The sequence below is a fragment of the Channa argus genome, chromosome 12 (genome assembly GCF_033026475.1).
Source record: "Channa argus isolate prfri chromosome 12, Channa argus male v1.0, whole genome shotgun sequence".
Classification (NCBI taxonomy): Eukaryota; Metazoa; Chordata; class Actinopteri; order Anabantiformes; family Channidae; genus Channa; species Channa argus.
In genome coordinates, this window is record NC_090208.1 from 10141617 (window position 1) to 10163102 (window position 21486).

Sequence of the window (21486 nt, forward strand, 5' to 3'; positions counted from 1 at the left end):
TATAAAGATTTCCATAACCAACATCAAAGCATCAAAGCTTTACTTTCAGATTTCCAATGCATCCTATTGAAGCAATTTTAGTAATGCAAGAGATTATTATCATTGACACGAAGGTGATTGCACTCGGCCAATGACCTACTTCTAGCCAGCTCCCCATAAAAGGTCAAAAGTGAGCCAAGGCCCACTTGTTAGATGCCAGAGACATCCACTAGTTATGAACGAGCTGTCGGCTCCAAGCCTTCCACAGGCAGCGTCTTACCAAGGTCACAGTCCAGCCAGATAAACACTGTAGTGACACTTAAATAACACTCCATCCACAGTGCAGCAAACAGCATAGCAACATCTTAAAATATCTGTATTTTATTTTAGGAATACGCTGCAGTTAAACATGTGCATCATGTGTCTTTTAGGGCTATTTTGTTTCATTAAACAGCAGCAGTCGTAATGGTTAATTTAGAATCTTTATCCACTTGCTATTGATGGATGTTACTCATGTTGACATCATCTGATCAGGTTAACAAAGGGTCAACATTACATAATTAAAAGCAAAACTTGACGTCAAAACATGCCGGAGTCTCAAGGTACGTATGTGGAAACACAGGCAGATATCAGTTTTAAATCATGGGCTCATAAACAGCATGAAATTGTATTTAGGCAATAGGTGGTCTTTCAAATATCGAGCTGTTTGTCAACTCACGAAGCATCATTTATAGTGTTGAGGTGACTGAACACATCGTCCTGATGTAAATACATAAAATAATCTGATAAACAGGAACAACATTGCATTTCAATACAATCCCGTCAGTTTGTCCTTTAATACATGCTGCCAATGTAAAACATATGATTTACAATCACTGCTGGTCAGTTATCAACAATAATTTAACATATTGGGTGATGTTATGTTATTGCAGGGCTATTTGTCTGTGTTGTAATGCATCATGCATTGCTATATTTCTGGACATGGCACATGTCTAGTAGGACATGCTACCATTTGCACCCAGTGACATGGACCAAGGCTCATGTGACATTTCTATCCACCTACAGTCCCCCGAGCAGTAAAATAACAACAATCATGTACCATATTATCGGCCCTTTGAGGCTGGTTTCACAATTTGCTAGTGTTCCCCAGTTGAGTTCAATATGATACTTGTTGACAGTACAGTTAGTGTCTCTCGGCCTGTTTGCAGCGCTCAGATTGCCCTCAGTGTTTTGCTGTTAAAGGGCTGCTTAGAAATGCAAAGTAGATTTAAAATTTCCCTTAGTAACATTTACATGTTGCCAGCTCCAATGGCAGCAACAGCCAAGGGTTTGAACTATAGGAATTCCAGTACCCAGAAATCCTCACGTCACTAAAGAGCAAACAGCAAGATCGTGTTTACCAACCATTTAACGAGTCCAGCCTTCGGTGGGTGGAGATCTCATTCTCAGCTGTTTGGGATTTTGATTTGTTACAAAGAAAAAGTCAATCTGTGATATTTTTAATGAACCCATCTGCACAGGTAAGATCACAGCCTTTCAGGCAGCACGTGCATCCCAGAAAACGGTTTCTGGCCCTGTGTTATTGTAAGAATTGCTGTCTTATTTGTCAGTAACTTATTTGACATGGCAATAGACTGTTCTAAATCTGGTTCCTACCTTCCTAGTGCCAAGTGGGAACAGTGAATGACTAAATAAGGGTATAAGTGTAAATCCATTTACTTTCATTGGACTAGATAATACAACATAGATATTTAAAAGTTGGATACACAAATCAAACAAGTGTGATAAGACTGACAGATAAATGTCTTGTAGATTAACACAAAGTAAAGATATATAATCTGTGTTGCTTATGATACACTCAGGAGACAGATAAACATTTTGTATAATAAAATAATTCCAGTCCCAACGTGATACACATCTGCCCTCAAGCCAAGTTCATCAGATTTCTGTCTTCTCAGAAAGTGGTAGTTCAGTCAGTCAGGAGGGAACATGGACTGAAGCCCGGCACATCCCCGGGGAACAAACAGGCCTATCCGGTGACCCGGACGCCTTGTGGGAATGGAGAAGCGACTCGAAACCGGTAAACATCTGCAGGCTGTCAATTCCACGGTATGTGCTTTGCAGGCGTGGGTGATCAGTCCGATCAGCGCGATCGATTCTGCAGCTGTGACCAAGCCTTGGGCCAGTTTCACAGAGTGGCACTGTCACCGAAACCCACACAATGTGGGGCTGAGATGAATCATGTCGACACAGAGGAGCTCAAGTACCACTAACAGATGCCTGTGCTTCAGTTCAATGAGCTGCCAAACCAGTACAGTGCAGCTCAGATTCTTTTGGTTGTAGAGTCGTGTAAAGGCCTTCAGTACTTTTCCATGTTGGCGTGTCCCTCAGTGGAAGCCTTAGCTGCCTCCACCTTTCATTAGTCATACAGCTTAAACCAAACATGTAATATACAGTAAATGTCACATTTGAAGGGGCCTCTTGACAGAGTATTAGCCTACATGAAATTCAGCAGTTGGCAGAAAGCTTTGCATAGGGTGACCATCAATGTATCTACTGCACATACTGCATATTAATACGGTGGAAATGTTTAAAGCAGGGAAAGTGAAGGGATGATGTTTTAGTGATCAGTTTATTTCACTAAAGTCAAACAAAATATATTTGGTGCGACCGACTTTTGCCTTTCAAATAGCACCAGTCCTCCTCAGTACTGTCATTCACAGTTTTTCTAACCAGATATAGGAGGTTCCAAGGATTTTGGACGGACTTCCTGATACTGAGAGAACCACACCACCCGCAGAACTCCTTGTTATTGTCATCTCTGAAGATTATCTTTTGAACAGGCTGTTCGATAACTTTGTTGGGAATGAATCTGGGCGAGTCAGATGTGAAAGTGACACATGATGTATTACAATTATAAACATATAATTACCTTTTTAAAGTTATGCATGTAGTGGACGTTGGAAGATTAAGATACTATTAATACTATTATTTAATACGATTTATTTTAAGAGAAAAAACATTTAAACCATATTTGCAATGTCCACCTACGTTGCCTATTGTCTACTTTTTGCCTTAGTATTGTCAGTGGGTTTGTCAATAGGTTTTCTAAAGACTTCTTGCAGGAGAGGTTCCTCAGCCAGGAGTTAATAATATATGTGGGGCCTCCGCATTGAAAAGTTTGGCTTAGCATAAACTGAAAGGAGACACCGCTACTATGGCTCTGTCCGATGGAAAACAAGTCCACCTATGAGCACACATAGGTGCTTTACTTTCCACAGTGTCAACACTACTCTATAAACCTTTAAAAAAAATTGTTTGAGAACATTGAGACAAAACAATCAGGTGAAGCTGGAATGTGAAATGACTGATCACTCGTGCTTTGTTCTGTCAAAATGGCAGTAATGCAGCTTGCAGAAGATCATGTGCTACAGTCATTAAGCTCCTGTAATCACATGAGTCTCTTCATATGTTTAAGCACATAAGATCATATGAGTGACCATATCACTGTTTTATGTAATCAGCATTTGGTGTATCGTCGTCAGTGGCTCTTGGTTTAAAATGAAAAGCTGAACCTGAGGCATCAGTGTTTAGCTTAAATGCCTCTGCTGCAAATGTCCCACACAAGTGTCAAAAGTACTGGACGCATCTGACACACACTCGCCGTCAAATTCACTGCAGAGATGCCTCCATTATGACCAGTGAGAGAAATGGAACAGTCTCTGTCAGGTTGTCCAACAATCAGCTGCTAAACTTTTACCAGAAGCTACAGCATTGCGTGTATACAAGCTGCTGTGGAGTCTTGAGCCGACAATGAAATGCTTGGAGCAGCTGGGATCAATAATATATTGGGCAAGTTTTAAGACTTGCCAAAAATAAAATATAGCAAGCCAAGTAGGTGAAAAATCACAAGGATTAAAGATCAGCCTCAAATCAATAACATTTGCAGTTATGTCCTATGACTGTACCAGATGTGCAACCTTGTGATGCAGGTGGTTTTTACTGACTTCTGTTGTTCCAGTCACCACTATGCATAAATTCACACATAGCTGGGATCACATTCTTGTTGGCAACACGCAGTGTCCATTGTCCTCTCTAAAAAGCCTGCATTGTGCCACTGTTGCCTGCCCACTCCCGCTTGGTCATGGATTCAGAATATGCACAGTAATGTTCGGAGGCTCCCGGACAAACAAAGTTACTTAGACACAAATGGCAAAGACAGAATCAAGTACAAATGTAACATAAGGCTTCATATTTTTATTGTCCAATAGACAAGACCTAGTTTCTGTCAACAAGATGTTTAACAAGAATTAAAAAAAAAAAAAAAAAAGTTAGAAAAATTGCACAATTCACTAAAATTTACAAATTACTTACTGGACCTCCAGTAATTTTTTTGCACATTCCAGTTGGAGGACAACAAAACATAAGTTTTTACATTTAGATGAGCCACCAGTTTAATAATCTATGATTTGCATTGTAAAGGGGTGTCTGGATGAGGGCTTATAAAAATAAAAATGCAATAAAACATTTACAGTAAACACACACAGCTGTGATAAGAGTGAAAAAAAAAAAAAAGTACACTTCTGACATTTAAGGCGCCACACATTCCCCTTAGTGTGAGAAGCCCGCACCGCAACAGCAGCATCATCATTCCATTTTAAAAACACCCAGAGCCCTAAAATACAGCATTATGCATATAGCTACATATGGCCCCAAAAGACTAAGTACAAGTCTCCCATTAAAGCCTTGGTGTGTTTACTGCTGCTGAACACATTCAATGTTTCTGGAAACAACACAGATGCTTTAACAAAGTGGCTAGTGTCTTTAACAAACGTGTACCCACAGTATGTCCTTCTCAAACACGTTGATGCGAACAATGTTTTACATTCATCATCTGCAAAGTGTACAAAGAGCAAAACTAATGCCCTTAGTAGAAAACACCCTCCATATTACAATTTAGCTGATACAAATGCACTTTTAGAAACAATGCAAAGCCAAACCCAGAGCTGTCCGGCTCATGTATGCATAAGCTTTTACCTTTAAAATCCCAAGTTCTAAACTGAACTGACTGGCTACTAACAGTTGACCTGCTGTACAAAAACACTGTATAAAAGTGGGGACCAGACCAAGTGTCATTTACATTTGGGCAGAAGTGCATTGACCCACAGGAAACTCATTATCCCACTCTAATCCCTCTCATAGTTCAGCACTCCTCCACCACGGTGCCAGCCGAGGAGGAGTACAGCTTTTTCTTGACCAGACGGAAACCTGGACTCAGTTTAAGTACGTGTCTGAAAGCTGGGGCAAAGCAGGTTCCCATGAAGAGAAAGTCCCGCAGGCTGGGCCAGGCGCTGCCGTCCTGCTTGAACACCAGAGTCAGCTCGAATGTGGGCACCACGGTGGCATCGTACACGATGCGCTCCAGCCGCTTGCAGCCCTTGTCCAGCTCCAGGTGGACGTAGAGGACGCAGCCACGTAGGCCACAGGGCTCGCAGGATGCGAGCCGCACGACTTCGCGGGCTATTCTGCGGGTCAACTTCTCCGGTACCAGCACCGAGGAGCAGTGCAGCGTCGTCTTCTTGGCTCGTGAGAGACAGTTTTCAAACATCTTGGCCAGCTGTTGACAGGTTCTGTCCTCAGTGACATCTGCGTTCCTCTGGGGCTCAGCCAAGCAGTGATCCCAGAAATCCAGTTCTGAGAAAACAATGATAAACATGTTCACACAAACATGCCAAATGCAACGAATTAGCCATTTTTTAATGCTTTTCCATTTCTGACCATCTGCAATTGCACAATTCATCTGGTTTTGCATCTCTTCTGGTTGCAATGTGTGCATGTGTGTCCCCACTACCACAGCAGCAAAGTCAACCATTATCTTTACACATTTTCCAGCACAATAGTTTAGCTTTGTGCAGAAAGAGATGCTGCCAGATCTCCTGTTACAGTCAGGTGGCTGTTGTGCAGACAGGGTAAAGGGATGACTTCATCCTGTGTTGACTTCACTCTCCCTACACCCCGCTCCTCCTCCTCCTCCTCCTCCTCCCCACTGCTGCAGCCATGCACCACACAGGGACAAACAAGCACAACAACTGGAAGTGTCCAGCAGCTAGCAGCTTAGCCATTTGAACAAAAAGCCCACAGAAACAGCCAGCATGCTCACCTTTCTCGATGCAAGCCTGCTCGTATTTTCGCTCGACCAGCTCCGAAATACACTCGCCACTTTTGGTCTTTAATGTGCTTGTGGCAACCATGGCGACAGCCTGAATTTCTCCAGGTACGGGCTGCTGACACTGTCTGCAAAATGAAGCAAGAAATAAGTGGAAGGGCGAAGCGGCGTCAGCGTTTAAAGCTCAATAGCAGACAAAGTGGCTCGTTGCACTCGCTGCGTCAGGACGTTAAACGCGTCAAAGTATCAAAATGTAGCAATTAACCACGCGTGGTACCCGCCCCCTCCCCTCCCCTAAAAACCCACCTACTATAGCTGCTCATCACATGACATTTTATTCTGAAGATTAATAACTTACCTTATATTTGCTGCAAACCAACTTAGTTCAGACAGTTTCTCTTGGCGATGAGCCGAAAGCGCGTGCACCGTTTTCTCACCCACACCCACTCGCGCGCGTACACACACCCACACAAACACAAAAACAAACACACAATAATTCAGCAGGCGAACTTCTGAGGCTTATTTATACATTTCTGCACTCAGATGACCAGAGGGCTTGACCAATCAAAACGCTGCTCATTCCTGATTGGTTACGAAATAGGCTGTAAAATGTAACCAATCATTGTTTTGAACAGTTGTGTTGCTACCTTTACGTGGGCAGGATAATGTGCTCGCTACGAGATTTCTATCAACTCTAATAATCAGGGATGTGGCGATGATAAATCCACATAACAACTTTTACAATATACACCATCAAGCTGTCATCAAGTTTATCTACTTTTTAAACACAAAACCATCGCTAGTTTTAAAGGAAGCACAACTAATCCACTAACTAATGTTCAGATGCAAAATTCAAAATTGTTAACTTCTCATATCTCATATCTCATTGAATACGCCAAACTTTTGACCTTAAAAGATGAGGGCCAAACAACATGTTAACCATTTCAGCTACATTTGAACATTTTTTTAACAGTTTACTGCTAAGAAATCTTCTTTTATCTTTGTTGAAATTATAAATCTTTTCTATATACATTCATAGATGTTTGTTATAGGCAGAGACCTTCAAAAGATGTTTGAGCCCACTTAGATGCCTAAATTCTCTCTCTCTCTCTCTCTCTCACACACACACACACACACACACACACACACACACACACACACACACACACACAATGATTTGTTAATTCAATTTCAAACTAAGGATTGCTGAAAAGACAATATTGCAACACATTCGAACAAAGTACCAGACATGAGATAAAATGCAGAAACATTAATTTATGCTGCGTTTCTTGGCTTAACCTCCACATCTCATCCACAAGAGGGGCCTGCAATAACATGAAGCGTTAGCTTATATTAGTGGATGCCATATGAGAAAAATACTCAAAAACAGGACATCAGTGGATCAAATCTATTCTAAGTGACCTTTACCTCCCACGGGGATGAAAAACATAACGTTTTCCCCCAGATGAATGTATAAAATTAAACAAAACAGACATCTGTTTTCTATTCCAAGCTTTATGGCTGGTCCTCCACATGAGAAAGGAGGAAGCCCCTTGACCATTTTGACCGAGTCAAAATGTCTAATCTTACTGTATTTGTATGTGTATGCTTGTGTACATTTGGCAGGTAAAACACTGAGCACAGTTGTTCAGCTCATCAGCAGTTTATCCCTCACCATACACTGTCTCAACAGAGATTTCCTCACAGTAACTGGATCTTGCCCTCTTATCCCCAGCAGCTCTGCTGGCTAAAGGGTAATGGAATCCAGTAGATGATGAGAGCGTTTGTGTGTCTGTGTGTGTGTGTGTGTGTGTGTGTGCGCAGTCCGTCACATGGGGAGAACTAGATATGCCTCAGAAAAAAAGTCACATGCTTTAGCTTGTGTTACTGCTTTTGTGGGTGCGGCCATATACTGTGTAAAGTGCTAGAAAAGTAGGGCTTTTATAAAACGTATGTAAAACGCAGGAATGTTAGCAGAGGCTAATATTTCCAGGCTAATATTCAGTCTCGTACAGCAGTTTGTCAGTTCTACTGGACAGTGCTTTAAACACATTTGTATGCATGTGTATGTGGAATATACTGTACGTTTCATACCATATACCCTATACACCCCCCCTCCCCCAATCTCAAAAACATTACAAGCAGGAATAGAATCCAGGTCAACCTAGTAAGACTGAAAATACTGGCAGAATCAAGTGAAGTGAACAATATTTAATAATAATATTTTTTAATAAGTGAAATATTAAGTAGACACTGGCCCTGTATGGCCCTGTTGTTTAGTGTTTTATACTGGGCAACAATGTAGGTCATCTGTGCAGACTGAGTGAAGTCGTGCACCACTTACTGTAACGTCTGCAGCAGACACATGCACGCGCTCATAATCAAAGTAAGGGCTCCATGCATGTCCAATGCCTACAAGTGGCAAGAGTTATTCGGGAACCAATTAAATAATAATTAATAAATGCATAAATAAATAACAACTTTTTAAAAAAAATCCAATTCAAGCTCATTTGATGAAATTTTATGAACAATGTCTTCTTTTCTTACTGTTCTCATGCCTTCGTCAGAGTTAACTAAGAAAACCCTCATGCAGCTAAAACTGGAGGGGACCTAATATGTTTCCCTTTCCTCTAAATGATTAGTTTTCCTTTTTATGTACTTAGCTTTGGGAGGTCCTGGCACATGGGCTTAACAAAGACTTCTAATCTCAGTGTCATTTCACTTGTTAAATAAATGTTAAATCAATATTTCTCTTCCCCCCTAACAGTAAAAGATGGAGCGAAAAAGCAAAGCCAAGGCCGTGACCTTGCCTCCGTGTGGGTAAGGCGAGTCAACCAAAATCTGCTTTTGAATTTGCTTCATGTGCCAACTCCTCTGTCTCTGAATGAGGCAAAAGATAAAGTGTGTTGTATTTCAGCGCACTAATCCATCGCAGTCCGCACGAAGCTCCCCTTATCCCCCATAAAGACACCTGGTATGTCAGGCAGCACGGCCTTTAGCTGGAAAACGTGCTGCTCGCTGCACCCAGTGCCCTCCCCCGTGAAATTTAACAACGGGAGCCTTTTTGCTGAGTTGCACCCCTCTACCACAGAAGATAGCTGGTTGCATTTGCTGAGCTCTGCTCGTCTTGCAAACAGCTGACATTTCTCTAAGACGTCACACTCCCCCCCCCCCCAGTATCCTTTATGCCAAACTTTCTGTTATAATATACATGTTTTTCTTCTCCCAGACTCTCAGGACCAGGCCCCTGTAGACATCAGTTGGCATCACATTGCCTTCAGTGACCTATAAAAGTGCATTTTTAATGGGAGTGGGAATAATTGGACTTTGGCATTCCAGTATGTCACTGGCAGTTGACAAAGTGGTGCAGATTTGGCATAAGTGAGCAGCATGAAGCAACAGGAAGGACCAAAGGCCACTTGGAACCATTGAACTCGGTTTACTGGACAAACACAGGAGTTTCACCGAGAAACATTTCCTCTCAGCTCAGATCAGTTAGAACACATTGCTAGTGGAATCCAAAAGAAACAGTTTCTACTTAACCTAATGCAAATATCCAAGCTTTGTTAATTACAACTTTGTTAAACTTATACTGTGGTTTAAATTTAGACAAATCTACAACTCATGAAAAAAATGTTAGGAAGGAACATTCCCACAACTTATGGTAAGATTCCCTGCAAGTTCTGTCAAAGAGGAAACATTGTTTAAAAACATTATTTTAATGTTCTATATATTTGCAATAAGCCTATTGGTCTCATCTATTACACATTCACAGTGCTGGTTGAAATAGTAAGAAAAAACCTTTGGATTTGATGACTGGTTAAACCTCCATTGGCACAAATAATTTCAAAAAATGACCCCAAATATTCTTCCTGGTTGTCTAGGAATGATCTGGAGAAGAAAGTAGCTGTGGGATACTCTCTGTAAAGGCTTGGCCAGCTCAGTTGACCAGATCTGAATTCCATTGGAGCTGGTGTGGGAGAAGCTGGACCAGAGAACTCGGGAACATGGCCCAACCAGCAGAGCAGACCTTTGGGAGGGTCTGCAGAAGGCCTGTCACAAAATCCCACCTGAATATCTGCAAGAAATGGCTGTGTTGTGGCATTGCAGATTTACTTTGTACTAAGTCATTTCATTTGCAGTTATCTAACTACTGCTGGGTAATGAGGTCAAATGTATTTTCCACATGTTCACATTTTTCCCACTCTTTTAAGTTGCTACGTGACCGTTCCATCACTCAAAGGCTTCTTTTAAACTTTAACTCAGTGCAATATTTATTTATAAAGCTCAGGTTTGAATAAATTAGTTTAGTCTCAGCTAATGGTAAATGTATAATAGGACACCGGTGTGTGTGTTTGTGTGTCTGCATATGCACAGGTCATAAGCAGTTAATGAGCTGCGATGTTTGGACCAAAGCCGTTAAACCATAACATGATAACAGGCTAACTTTGTTGATAGCACTGGAGTTGGAACAGTGGGGTTTTCCAGGTTTGACTGCCCGCCACAGTAGTTGCTATGGTTACGATGTCACAAACAGCTCAAAAGTGCAGAAGTGACCTCGTTTAGATTTCGTTGAGTTGTTGCTCAAAAGTAAAATAAAGAGAATTCTATTTCATTTGTGCGAACCTGAGCCCAGTGAATTATTAAGCACAGGGGCTTGATTGAAGCACTGGGGATTTATACTACACAGGACCTCACCTGTGTATGTGAAATATGACCCACCTGAGATCTGAATATTTAATGAAATACTTGTTTTAATTGCTGACATTATGAAGGTGGTCTTATATGGAAACTCGGTTTTACATCACACAGCAAATGTTTTTGAGCTAAGAAGTCTGCTGGAAGACCTTAAACTGTGGCTGGAAAAGAACGTGATGTGCAACATTTGGTGGCATTTGCGAACAGTATCTCTGACTCAATGACGTGCCATCCTGAAAACTATTAAAAACTATTATGGGCTGTGGCCTTAGAGAAGCGCAGTGCAACCGCTCTATTGGATCAGAGAGCAAACTGGTGATGGTCAGGAACATTTCAGCAGGTAAATATAGCACTGATCAGCTTCGACTGTCATCTGATCACTGATACTATTATTTATCCTTAAATGCTTTGCCAGAACTGTGTACATGTTTTCTGAGTATATAAGGTGGATATGGTTCGAAGTTCAAATACTCCTTCAAACACCATTAAAACATTATGGTTTTATTTTAGAATGTTATTTTAGTTAATTGGTTTGTGTGACGGGTTGTGAAAAAGAATGTTGGTATGATGCAAATTATGGTGTGTTCTCCCACACAATGCTTGTGTAAAGTCCTTCATTTCTGAAGGACTTTACACACGTGATATGCGATAACATTCTTCATATTGCTAACTGTTTCTAAAACTGTTCAGGAAAGGAATGTGTAACAATGCTGAGAAAATGTCAAGAGATAATATGTCGGTAATGGTTTAACACTGACAATCAAAAATCTAGGAACCTTTTACAAACATGCTGCTAAAAATATGTAATGGGAACACACAAAAAAAAAATTTAAATATGAGAATATTTCATATGATACCCAATAAGAGGGACCTGGAACTTTCAACACTAATGTTTTTGTAACCTAGCTGATCTGAGCTGGTTTCTTACTTGAGGTCTTTCCACCTAACATAATGAGTAGAACAAATAAACTTCTGGTCGTTTGCTCAAGTAAATAATTTTTGTTTTACAGAAACAAAGCAAGCTGACTTCCCAAAGCAAGACTCTTCAAACTTTATTAGTTGGAAGAAAACATTCTTGATGGAAACTTCTGAGTAATACATATTAAAACCTTTATTGCCACAGTACTAAAAATATAGTTATAAAAACATTATGATAAAAAATTGTGTTAAGCAAGATGAAGGTTAGTGTAAATTTCAGTCCCTGCCAACAGAGGGGGACTGGGAGCAGCGTCTTTGTACTGATTTGGTACAAAGTGAGCTCAACAGCTGCAGCTACAAAGTTCCTCATGTTATACTAACCTGTCTGTTGTCCATGTGACTTAACAGTTGAGTCAACTTAAAATCTTAAAATTGAGTTTACTGGATAGGTTTTCAGAAGAACTCAACTGAACCTTTCGACTTCAGTTCAGATAAAATGGGAGCTAAGGTTTTCATTAACAGTGCAGGATTAGTAGTGTTAATTCTATGTTCCATGTCATGATAGAAATCCCGGGCAGATCAACGAATGATTGCCTTTTTCTGGCTGTGCCATGAATGATACAGAATTAAAATGACCTTCACTGGTTTTATTGTAGTTTACAGTTGCTGGGCCTGCAGGCAATACTGAGCAAATTTCCACAATAAAAAGTGCTCAGTTGAAAGTAACTATAAGGGCAGGATTTGTATTGATTAGACGAATAGATATTTGGTCTGCGTAGAGTAAAGCTTCAGGACAGAGCATAGTATGACATCCTGAATGTAAGTCAGCCACAGCTGCTGAGACATTATAGCTGTGTGTGATGGGCCTCCTGCCAGTCGGCTGACTGTCTCTCCGATGGAAGAGTGCCCACAGTCGCAGCAGATAGCGTCTCAGCAAATGCCTGAGTCTGTCCTAATAACCCTGTGTGTGTGTGTGTGTGTGTGTGTGGGGGGGGGGGGGGGGGGGGGGGGTGTGAAGCAATTCATCATGGAGGTCATGACTACAAAAAGACAGTTTTACTATAAAGTAAACAATTCATTACATTTTATCTAGTTTTAGTTGCACTGGTTCTGAACCGTCCTGTGCTGTAAGAACGTTTTGTTACTGAGATCAAGCAGGGACACAGAGTGACATTTGCACACCGGTTGCCCATATCTCACTCCTCTGTCAACAACCTCACCAAACCTCTCTGCAATAAACACCAGGGTGTGAAGCAGGGCAGAAACCAAGCGTTGCTAATTCTTCCCCTAAATGTTGACTGTCTGCTCCCTCTGGTGGTGGTTCATTAAACCAACACTGTTGTGAGCATCTGCAGCCATGTAAGAAAAGCTCATGGCACAATCGAAAAGTAGGTTTAAGATAAAGTGTGGTGAAGCAAAGCAGAACAACCAAACCATTCTTTTATTGTTTTATTGATAAAACTGAGGTCGAGATCAACAAATTCCAGTCATAAAGCAGTTGCAGCGTCTTTAAATGCAAGTGTTTACGTCTGCTTTGCTTAAACGTTCCATTTGCCGAAGAAAACACTAAAACCATCGTCAGATCAGATCTGACTTCTTTAACTGTTATTTGAGTTTAACTACATACACAACATGTATGAATGAATGCACAGTATTGTTTGTGGAAGGCAATATTTGTGGCTTAACGTACACTGGAGCAGATAAACAGTAAAATATTAAACTATCCACTTAAGAAGCACATAGAAATTACATGACAACGATACACGAAAAGTAAAAATGGAGTACATCTCAAAGGAGTCTGTTCTTATACCATCTTATGGTACAAAAAAACATCATGTACAAATGGTTCAAGGCAAAGAAACAAAAGATGTGTAACAACGCAACTAAATGATTATACAACTGTGAAATGATTCATTACAGCAAATCAGCAAATGTGTGATGGATGGACTGAGGTCAGCACACTGTACAGAAAATGTGTTCTGTGGCCCAGCACTCAAAGTGGAGCCAATAAAGACATTTTTTGCCTTTAAAGTCTTTGCTGATTGAAAAAAAGGTCACTTATTGTGAGATATACAATCACAGTTACACAACCTGCCTTATAAGACTGCTGAAAACTGCTGTGCACTTTGTTTTTTTGCTTCAAACAACTCTCACACACACACACACACACACACACACACACACACATACACATACACATACACACACACACAAAATCAAGCTTCAGAACAGTTCCTCTAGATCATCGATGTGTGGGCGACAGCTGTGACTCATCCACTGGCCAGTGTTGGTGCTACTGCCCTTCTTCTTATCTCCCCGCAGCTGAAACACACATAGCAACAAAGGCAACTGATGAAGTGGTGCCTGATGAAAATGTACAATTCGGACTTTTGTCCTCTAAATTCTGACTTCAAAATTTGGAAATGTCAATTTTTATTCTTTTTTTTTGTTTGTTTTCTTTGTCAAAATTCTGGCTTTATTTCAAAAAGACACAATTCAGAAGGGTCATAATTCAGAATTTGAAGTCAGTGTTGTACTTAACTTTAATGTCTTGCATTGTTTCAAAAATAAAAAAAGTAAAAATGTTCACAATTCGTGGCTGATTTGTAAAAAGCCCGAACTCTTTCATCAGGAATGAACAAGAACGTCGACCTGATCAAGTTGTACCCCACTGCCCACTGACAGCTCCAGACCCCCCCCCCGTGACCCCCAATGGATAAGGGCTCAAGATAATGAATGGTTAAATTCAATAAAATCAGAATTAGTGTGGGATTAAACTTATCACTACACAGCGTACAGTAGACTTCTGCAGCCGCAGGAGAAGTTATAAATCCACAATCCAAAACACTCCAGGAGTCTATAAAACACACGCTTCCTCTGCAAAATTTTTAAAGCGTGACTCAATTTCCCCGTGTAGCTCTGCGAAGGAAGGCAGAACATTTAGTACCCGGATTTTTTTTTCCCCAATGGATGGGGTGGAGGTGTCCTCATGTCACATGCAGACTCGTGCATTTGCACATGCACCTCCTCCACCCGCAAACAAATGAGCACAGCCACAGCGTCTAGCCCACACTGACATTTACTGGCCGCACAATAGCCCCTGTCCAAAATAATCACTGTTTATGTTAGGAAGTCCCTATCTTTCAAGCCCGGCTGCTTGTTTGAGGGCGGGGGTGCAAAATCACAGGAAACACCTTCTGTTGCTCAGCAAAGCCTCAAAAGCCAGTATGGTACAATGAGACATTAAAACAGCTTTAGCAAGTAATGGATGGATTCTACAAACACAAGGAACATGGAAGGGGCTCTTGCAGGAAACAGACAAGATGCAGCTCACCATTTTCCTCTCTGCCTGATGACTTCACGCCGAGGAGCATTACACCATCTCTGGTGCTCTCGGGCCTGCTCTGGTAAGATGCGCTGTGGACGACCAGAGAGAGAGAGAGACAGAGGACAGAATGCAGTGGTTGATGAGACGCGTTTAAAATACGGTCGAAAAACTTTTGAAAGTCGAAACTCACTTCTCGGTTCCAGTATCGAAGGTTTCTGTTGAATAGAACACAGATGAAGACATAAGTAAAATCAAACGATTAAACTTCAAATATTTCACGCATCCAATAGGCCACAAGTTGACACTAAAAGTGATAAATAGGTGCTGGTTCATCTGTATCGGAACACTGACACCTTCATGAAAGAAAATCTGCTGCATCAGTTTTAGCTCCCTGATGACGTGATATGTCGTACACCTACTTTTAGTTGACATGTACCTGTGTGATCGTGGACCTTCTTGCATTTGAATTTGAGGGCCATGGCAGAGGCAGCTGCAATGAGGATGCCGGGCAGGACAATCCACCACAGTCTTTTGTCTGAGGTTAAAGCAGAAACAGACTGTCACCGACTTCGCTCCGACTTCTGACAGACGAAATAGCTAATGACAAATGAGTGACCAGCGATGAAGTAGCTGCAGCAACTTCAAAGTCATTTCTGAGTTTTTTTTTCTTTGCAATTCACCCGAATCTCTATGGATTGTCATGCATCCTTGCAAGTGTATTCATGTCCCTTTAGTTATATTTGTTATCCTTAACTTTCCTCTGGTGTTAGCAAGGTTAGAATTTGTCATTCGATTAAATGAAATGTCAAAAATGTTAAATGATGTCTCGGCAACTCTTAGAACAATGTCCATCTGGAGGTAAACTGTGATAACTTTAACCTCCCACTTAGTGCCACCGTCAAAAATTACAATTTTGCTGATAATGAAACAAACCAGCCTCAGCTGGTTTGTGCAGAGTTAATTAACACTTAACTCTGCACAGAGTCATTTGTCAGTTAGAGAAGCTGCAGCTGCGACATCCAGGTACGTTTGTAGTGTTTGGGGATTTGGCCGAGTGAGTTCAGCACATTACCTTTTGAGGATTCTTTATTTTCATTTCCAGTTTGAGAATCTGCCAGAACAGAGGGGTTTTTATCAGTTTTCTGTTGTTACTGCTACATGATTTATGATTTGACTTCATGCAGATATTGTAGTACATTATATTGTTACTTACCAGACCCTTTTTTTTGCCCAGCCGTCGATGAATGTACTTAAAATGAATCAAAAACTTTTTCAGAACAGTTCTGAGTTTGTCTTACACTCCATTCAATAAAAGATGTAAACGCCAGTATCTACCTGACAAGTTTGTTTGTAATGATAATTCATGTTACGATTTTTGTTCATGAATGTAAAAGAAACAAAACAATACAAAATGTTTGTTCTGTACCTGAGGCAGAAGTAGCTGTGGATGCAATAAAAATCAGTATAAGTTTGATTAAAACCTAAAATGCCTTTTAAAAAAACAAGTCATTTTGAGACAATTTGTTTAGTACTTGCCTGTTTCTTGGTCTACAATACTGTCATGGGGTCCTAACAACATAGTAAATAGTTTAAATACAACTTTAAATGCAGTTTTCTTTTAAAAGTATCATTACACCTTTTGATTGATAGGTAGAATTGCAGTAGCTGTTACACATAATAATGTATATAAAAAGTAATAAGATATCAATAAAGTTAAAAATAAAATAAAACAGCAATAATACTAATACTACATTGTAAACGAACATTCAGCCGGCTGTAACCGATGATGGGCGACTTGGAGCAAAAGGCTTCTTACCCGGAGCAGGTGGAGTACTAGTTTTCATGGTCGTTGACTGTGTCTTTCTCGACTGAGTCGCAGTTTGCGAATTACCTTTTCCCAAAAGAAAAGAAAAAGAGTCAGATTTCTAATAAAAGAAACCAGTCTCGTGTTACCTCAAGACTTATTTCATATACATGGATCCAATGGACATTTACATACAGCTTTGATTTGATTAGGAAATAAAGTCTAACTAACCAGCAGTTGCAGAACTAAGATTCAAACTGTTGTTGGATGCAACAGTTGTAGGTGAAGGTGAAGTAGTAGCTCCACCTGTTGTTGTTTTCTGAACGATACCTCCTAGGGAAAGAAGGGAAATCGGGACATTTTCATAACCTTATCTTCTAATAAAGACACTTCACGCCTCTTCTGCATCATGATCTTCTTTTCTGTTGTATAGGTAATTGTGACGATCTTCAGTCCACTCACCTTTAGTGTTGTTGTTGCTGGACTTGACAGTGACATTTACATTGGGAGTTACAGTGGTAGTTACATTGGTAGTTACATCGGTAGTTACATTGGTAGTTACATTGGTAGTTACATTGGTAGTTACATTGGTAGTTACATTGGTAGTTACAGTGGAAACTACAGTGGAAGCTACGGTGGAAGTTACATTGGAAGCTACAGTGGAAGTTACAGTGGAATCTACAGGGGAATTTGCACGGGTAGTTGGCTTCGTTGATCCTGAGGATGTGTCTAGCGAAGATGACGAAGAAGCTGTAGGAGAATAAAGCCAATATTGGTCATGTTTCTCCATAATTAAGAGTAAACTGAGAGTTTAGCAATTTCCCCAAGTTGCATCATTACGTACTTATCGTCGTTGAACTTTGTGTTGTAGCACTTGAACCAGAACCGCTATTGGACGCTGCAAAGCAGAAACACAATTGTGAACCTCCAGTCATGAATCTGGTGCCCACATATTACAAACATTACAGACAGTGAAGATGAGGACGAGTTATAAAATGTGATTTGCTAGTTGACAGATGAAATCAGCCCCCGTATTCTTTCTTCAGCAGTGTCAAATGAACTGCTTAAAAGTCTCACATCATTTCCCTTTTCAGCAAGTAAAATCAGCAATTTTGGGTCTTAATAAGACGTCCACAAGTATTTGCAGCCCTCATCCATTGCAGTTTTTGATGCCTGTTGCTGTGAATGCTAAGAAGTCCATGATAGCCACACCCCTTTTATTGGGCTACCATGGCAACAGTTGACCGGCAGAATGTTTCCGAATGATTTTGCATTTTGCACATAAGCTCTCTGATTGTGGCATTAAAGCATGTTATGAGCACACACTTAAACACAGTCTTCCAGGGCGATGTGATGTCATATTACCCAGGAAGTCGACTGAAGAACTAGGGGAAATTTAAAGTGTGACATCACCAATTCACAACCTATATCCTACAGCTCTAGTCTGGGGAATACATGCATTATAATGTTTCTAAACTTGTCTGTCTTCCCTATATTTAATATGTTTATGCTTCTAGCTGGAAATCTCGTGCCGATGACAGCATCCGGAGGAGTTTTTCATTAGCAGGAGTTCAGATAATGTCATCTACAGGAGTTCTGGGCAGCAAATTACCAACATTACAGTCATTACATATTATGAGCGATGAGATGACATCACCTGAACCGAAACACTCCTCCAGATGATGTCATCTAGAGGCATTTTCCGTCTAGAAGCATAGAAATATTTTAATATAGGGAAAGCACAAAAAAAAAAAACATTTTATGACATTCATCTAAATCTATTCCCCAAACTAGAGCCAGAGGAAGCCTGTTGAAAATCAGTCAAGTTGCCCTTTAAGGGAAAATCTTAAGTTTATTAGAAAATCATAGTTTCGCAAATTTTGGCCTTGCTTAAAAAAAACAGCACAACAGTGAATTCACAACTACAAGCGTTCAATACCCTAATTTGTCCTCTTTAAAAGTTAATACGTCACTGTAGACTAATGGCCAGCAATACTAGAGCTACAATAGCCCTTAACCCTTAGGCGTCCATGATCACGCCTCCTTGATCGACTCATGATTATTTTAATGGGAAACATCTTTTGATGTGGTACATTATGGTAAAATCCAAAGTTTCAAAATGTCCAAAAATAACTGCAGAGTCCGTTCGGTTAACACTGCACAACACATGAGGCCTGTATGTTACATAACGCCACTGTCTGAAGTAGCAACGCAATTTAAACTAATATTTCAAAATGCTTCCATCAGATAACCCCCGCGATCCGTTTGTGTGTAAAACATTTCCTCTGACAGATTCTCTATTTTAGGTTCATATCTTCATCATTCCTGTTTGGCACAGCTTTAAAGGCCAGCTTCTGTCGGGAGGGGACGGCCCCCCCCTCACCCCTCACAAGTGTCAGACTGAGTCAAGAAGTCAAGACAGTGGTGGAGGTGTGTTGAGGTGGATTTCCTCTGCTTTTAATGCAGCAGCATAGTGAAGCTGCATCCTGTCTCAGACGCATTATTCTCGTCCTGTGACCTGTCTAAGCAAACTTCCTGTCTGCACATATGTCTGACGTGATCCCATTCGACTTGTTTCACAGCAGAGAAGTCGCCCAAAGGCCGAGCTTCACGTTTCAGAGAAGACCACGTGCAGCTCCGTTTGACTTGATTAGCCTCACCCAGGGGAAAAAAATAGCATTTTGGAGACTTTAGAGCTGGAAGAAGTCAAGTCTAACAAGTCAAGTTAATTGTCAAAGTCCCACCCACATCTAATTCTGCCCGACTGGGGAATTGAACTAGCAACCTTACGTTCACAAGCGTCCTTAAAGCTTAAAGCCAAGTCCGAAGCCCTTCGAGACATTTGAGACAAGTTGCAGTTCGTTCTCAAAGATTTTGGAACAAATTCAGGCTCTAGAGTTTATTATAAACAGAATTTGCAAAACTTTGACTAAGATTTTCCTTTAAAGAGCAACTTTAGATGAATGTCATAAAATGTTTTTTTGACCAACAAGTCTTAAAGCCAAGTTTTAAGCCCTTCGAGACATTTGAGACAAGTTGCAGTCCGTTCTCAAAGATTTTGGAACAAATTCAGGCTCTAGAGTTTATTATAAACAGAATTTGCAAAACTTTGACTAAGATTTTCCTTTAAAGAGCAACTTTAGATGAATGTCATAAAATGTTTTTTTGACCAACTAGTCTTAAAGCCAAGTCTTAAGCCCTTCGAGTTGTTTGAGACAAATTGCAGTCGAGCTTAATATAAACCCAAGTGAAGTGACAGGTCATCATACGTAGGTAATGAAATAGCAAGTTAAAACGAATCTTTTAATCTGAATTTATTGTATTTAACCTGGGGAAAAAAAAAATTGTGTTTGGCAGGTGCAGACACAACGAACTTAATAAAGCTTATATTTGTTCCTATTTAAACTACGAGCTGCTCAAGCACATCTCCGCTGGGGTTTAGAAGGCAGGGCGAGGGTGTTTCCTCCAGATGTTTACTGCTAGAGACTGGAAGTAGCTTTGTTGCCAGTTGGGACATTTTGGTCTCAGGACAATGATTTGTTATTTCTGTGAGAGAGGGGGCCAGTCTGGTTCTCACTGCCTATCTGATGTTGGCCAGCGCAGACCAGTTTGATGTTCTTTTGTTTTTTAGGAGGTAAACACACAGATCAAAAACCAGTTTTTCCCTTTCCTTCAACCCAGAGACACTCGCTTGTCACTTGGGCACTACTTTTATTCCTAAGGTTTTAATTTATGACTAACGTCTAAGGTTTATATTACATATTGAACGTCTGCCTTCACTTTAATCACTAAGTGATCGACCACTTGTGCTGCTTGTTCTCACCTGTAAGTACAAAAAACAAAAAGCATGGGACAGTTGAAGGTATGAAAAAACACGGTGCTCATCTCAGCCCGAGTATCGGAGATAATGTGTCAGTGTGTTTGAAAACTGAGATTTTTGCACATGCCAAAAGAAAAATAAATACTATGAGTATAAAGCTACTACAAGTTACATAGTTGTGTGAGATGAAATCATGTTTGCAATCAATACCACAGTATTTTAGATTTTTTTTTACATGTGTGATAAAGGTCATTTGTAAAGAAATCGTCCACACTGAAAAAAGACCAACACTAACTAATTTTGGAGAGCTGCATCCTAACAGCTGTTATCCAAACTGAAACGTTCCCTTACCTGTTGTGAGGTCATGGACAGATGCGAGTAGCAGGAGGACAAGAATCCTGATGGTCTTCATGGTGATTCTGCGGCAGTGAAAACCTCTGACTTCTCCCTCAGTCTCCAACTGAGCGCAGAGTGGAAGAGGTGTCCGGGCTTGGCCGCTCCACTACTGATGCTTATTTTGGCACTTCCTTTAGATTAAGAAGGGGAAGGAAATACACCAGCTTCCCTTACTGACATAAAGTGGGTGGCTACGGAGACCAGCGCAAGGCAGCCAGAGGGTCCACAAATTCAATTAAACAGGAATCTCAGTTGGGAGTGTTTGCGTTGCCAACTCCCATGCCCTATTTTTTCCTTTTGAATAGTTAGGAGCAGATTGGTAGTGCTATTTAAAATGTGCAGTTATGACCAATCAGATAAAGGTTGCCAATAAAGAA

General features: G+C 40.6%; 2 protein-coding genes and 1 long non-coding RNA gene across 5 annotated transcripts; 1 reads left to right on the top strand and 2 right to left on the bottom strand.

The window, feature by feature from the left end:
• Nucleotides 1–769: 769 nt before the first annotated feature.
• On the top strand, nt 770–11355 carry LOC137137406 (uncharacterized). Of its 2 annotated transcripts, none has more exons than XR_010915716.1 (3): nt 770–1499; nt 1938–2088; nt 10030–11355. It is a non-coding gene; the product is annotated as an uncharacterized lncRNA (long non-coding RNA). The 2 variants fall into 2 exon arrangements; XR_010915717.1 differs by having other exon boundaries at nt 772–1499; nt 1938–2059.
• Nucleotides 4217–6657, bottom strand: LOC137137405 (DNA damage-inducible transcript 4-like protein). 2 transcript variants are annotated; one of them, XM_067523634.1, is made up of 3 exons: nt 6504–6657; nt 6140–6273; nt 4217–5673 (listed from the first exon to the last, which is right to left on the bottom strand). In XM_067523634.1, exons 2-3 carry the CDS (start codon nt 6228–6230, stop codon nt 5183–5185), a joined length of 582 nt encoding a protein of 193 aa, XP_067379735.1. In that variant the 5' UTR covers nt 6231–6273; nt 6504–6657; the 3' UTR covers nt 4217–5182. The 2 variants fall into 2 exon arrangements, with proteins under 2 accessions (XP_067379735.1, XP_067379734.1); XM_067523633.1 differs by lacking the exons at nt 6140–6273; nt 6504–6657 and adding an exon at nt 5758–6132.
• Nucleotides 11356–13195: 1840 nt separating the features above from the next.
• Nucleotides 13196–21240, bottom strand: LOC137137404 (uncharacterized). The gene is made up of 13 exons (XM_067523632.1): nt 21065–21240; nt 17738–17791; nt 17356–17643; nt 17125–17226; nt 16906–16980; nt 16626–16658; nt 16516–16530; nt 16303–16338; nt 16162–16200; nt 15526–15624; nt 15280–15304; nt 15096–15178; nt 13196–14083 (listed from the first exon to the last, which is right to left on the bottom strand). Exons 1-13 carry the CDS (start codon nt 21123–21125, stop codon nt 14070–14072), a joined length of 924 nt encoding a protein of 307 aa, XP_067379733.1. The 5' UTR covers nt 21126–21240; the 3' UTR covers nt 13196–14069.
• Nucleotides 21241–21486: the final 246 nt, after the last annotated feature.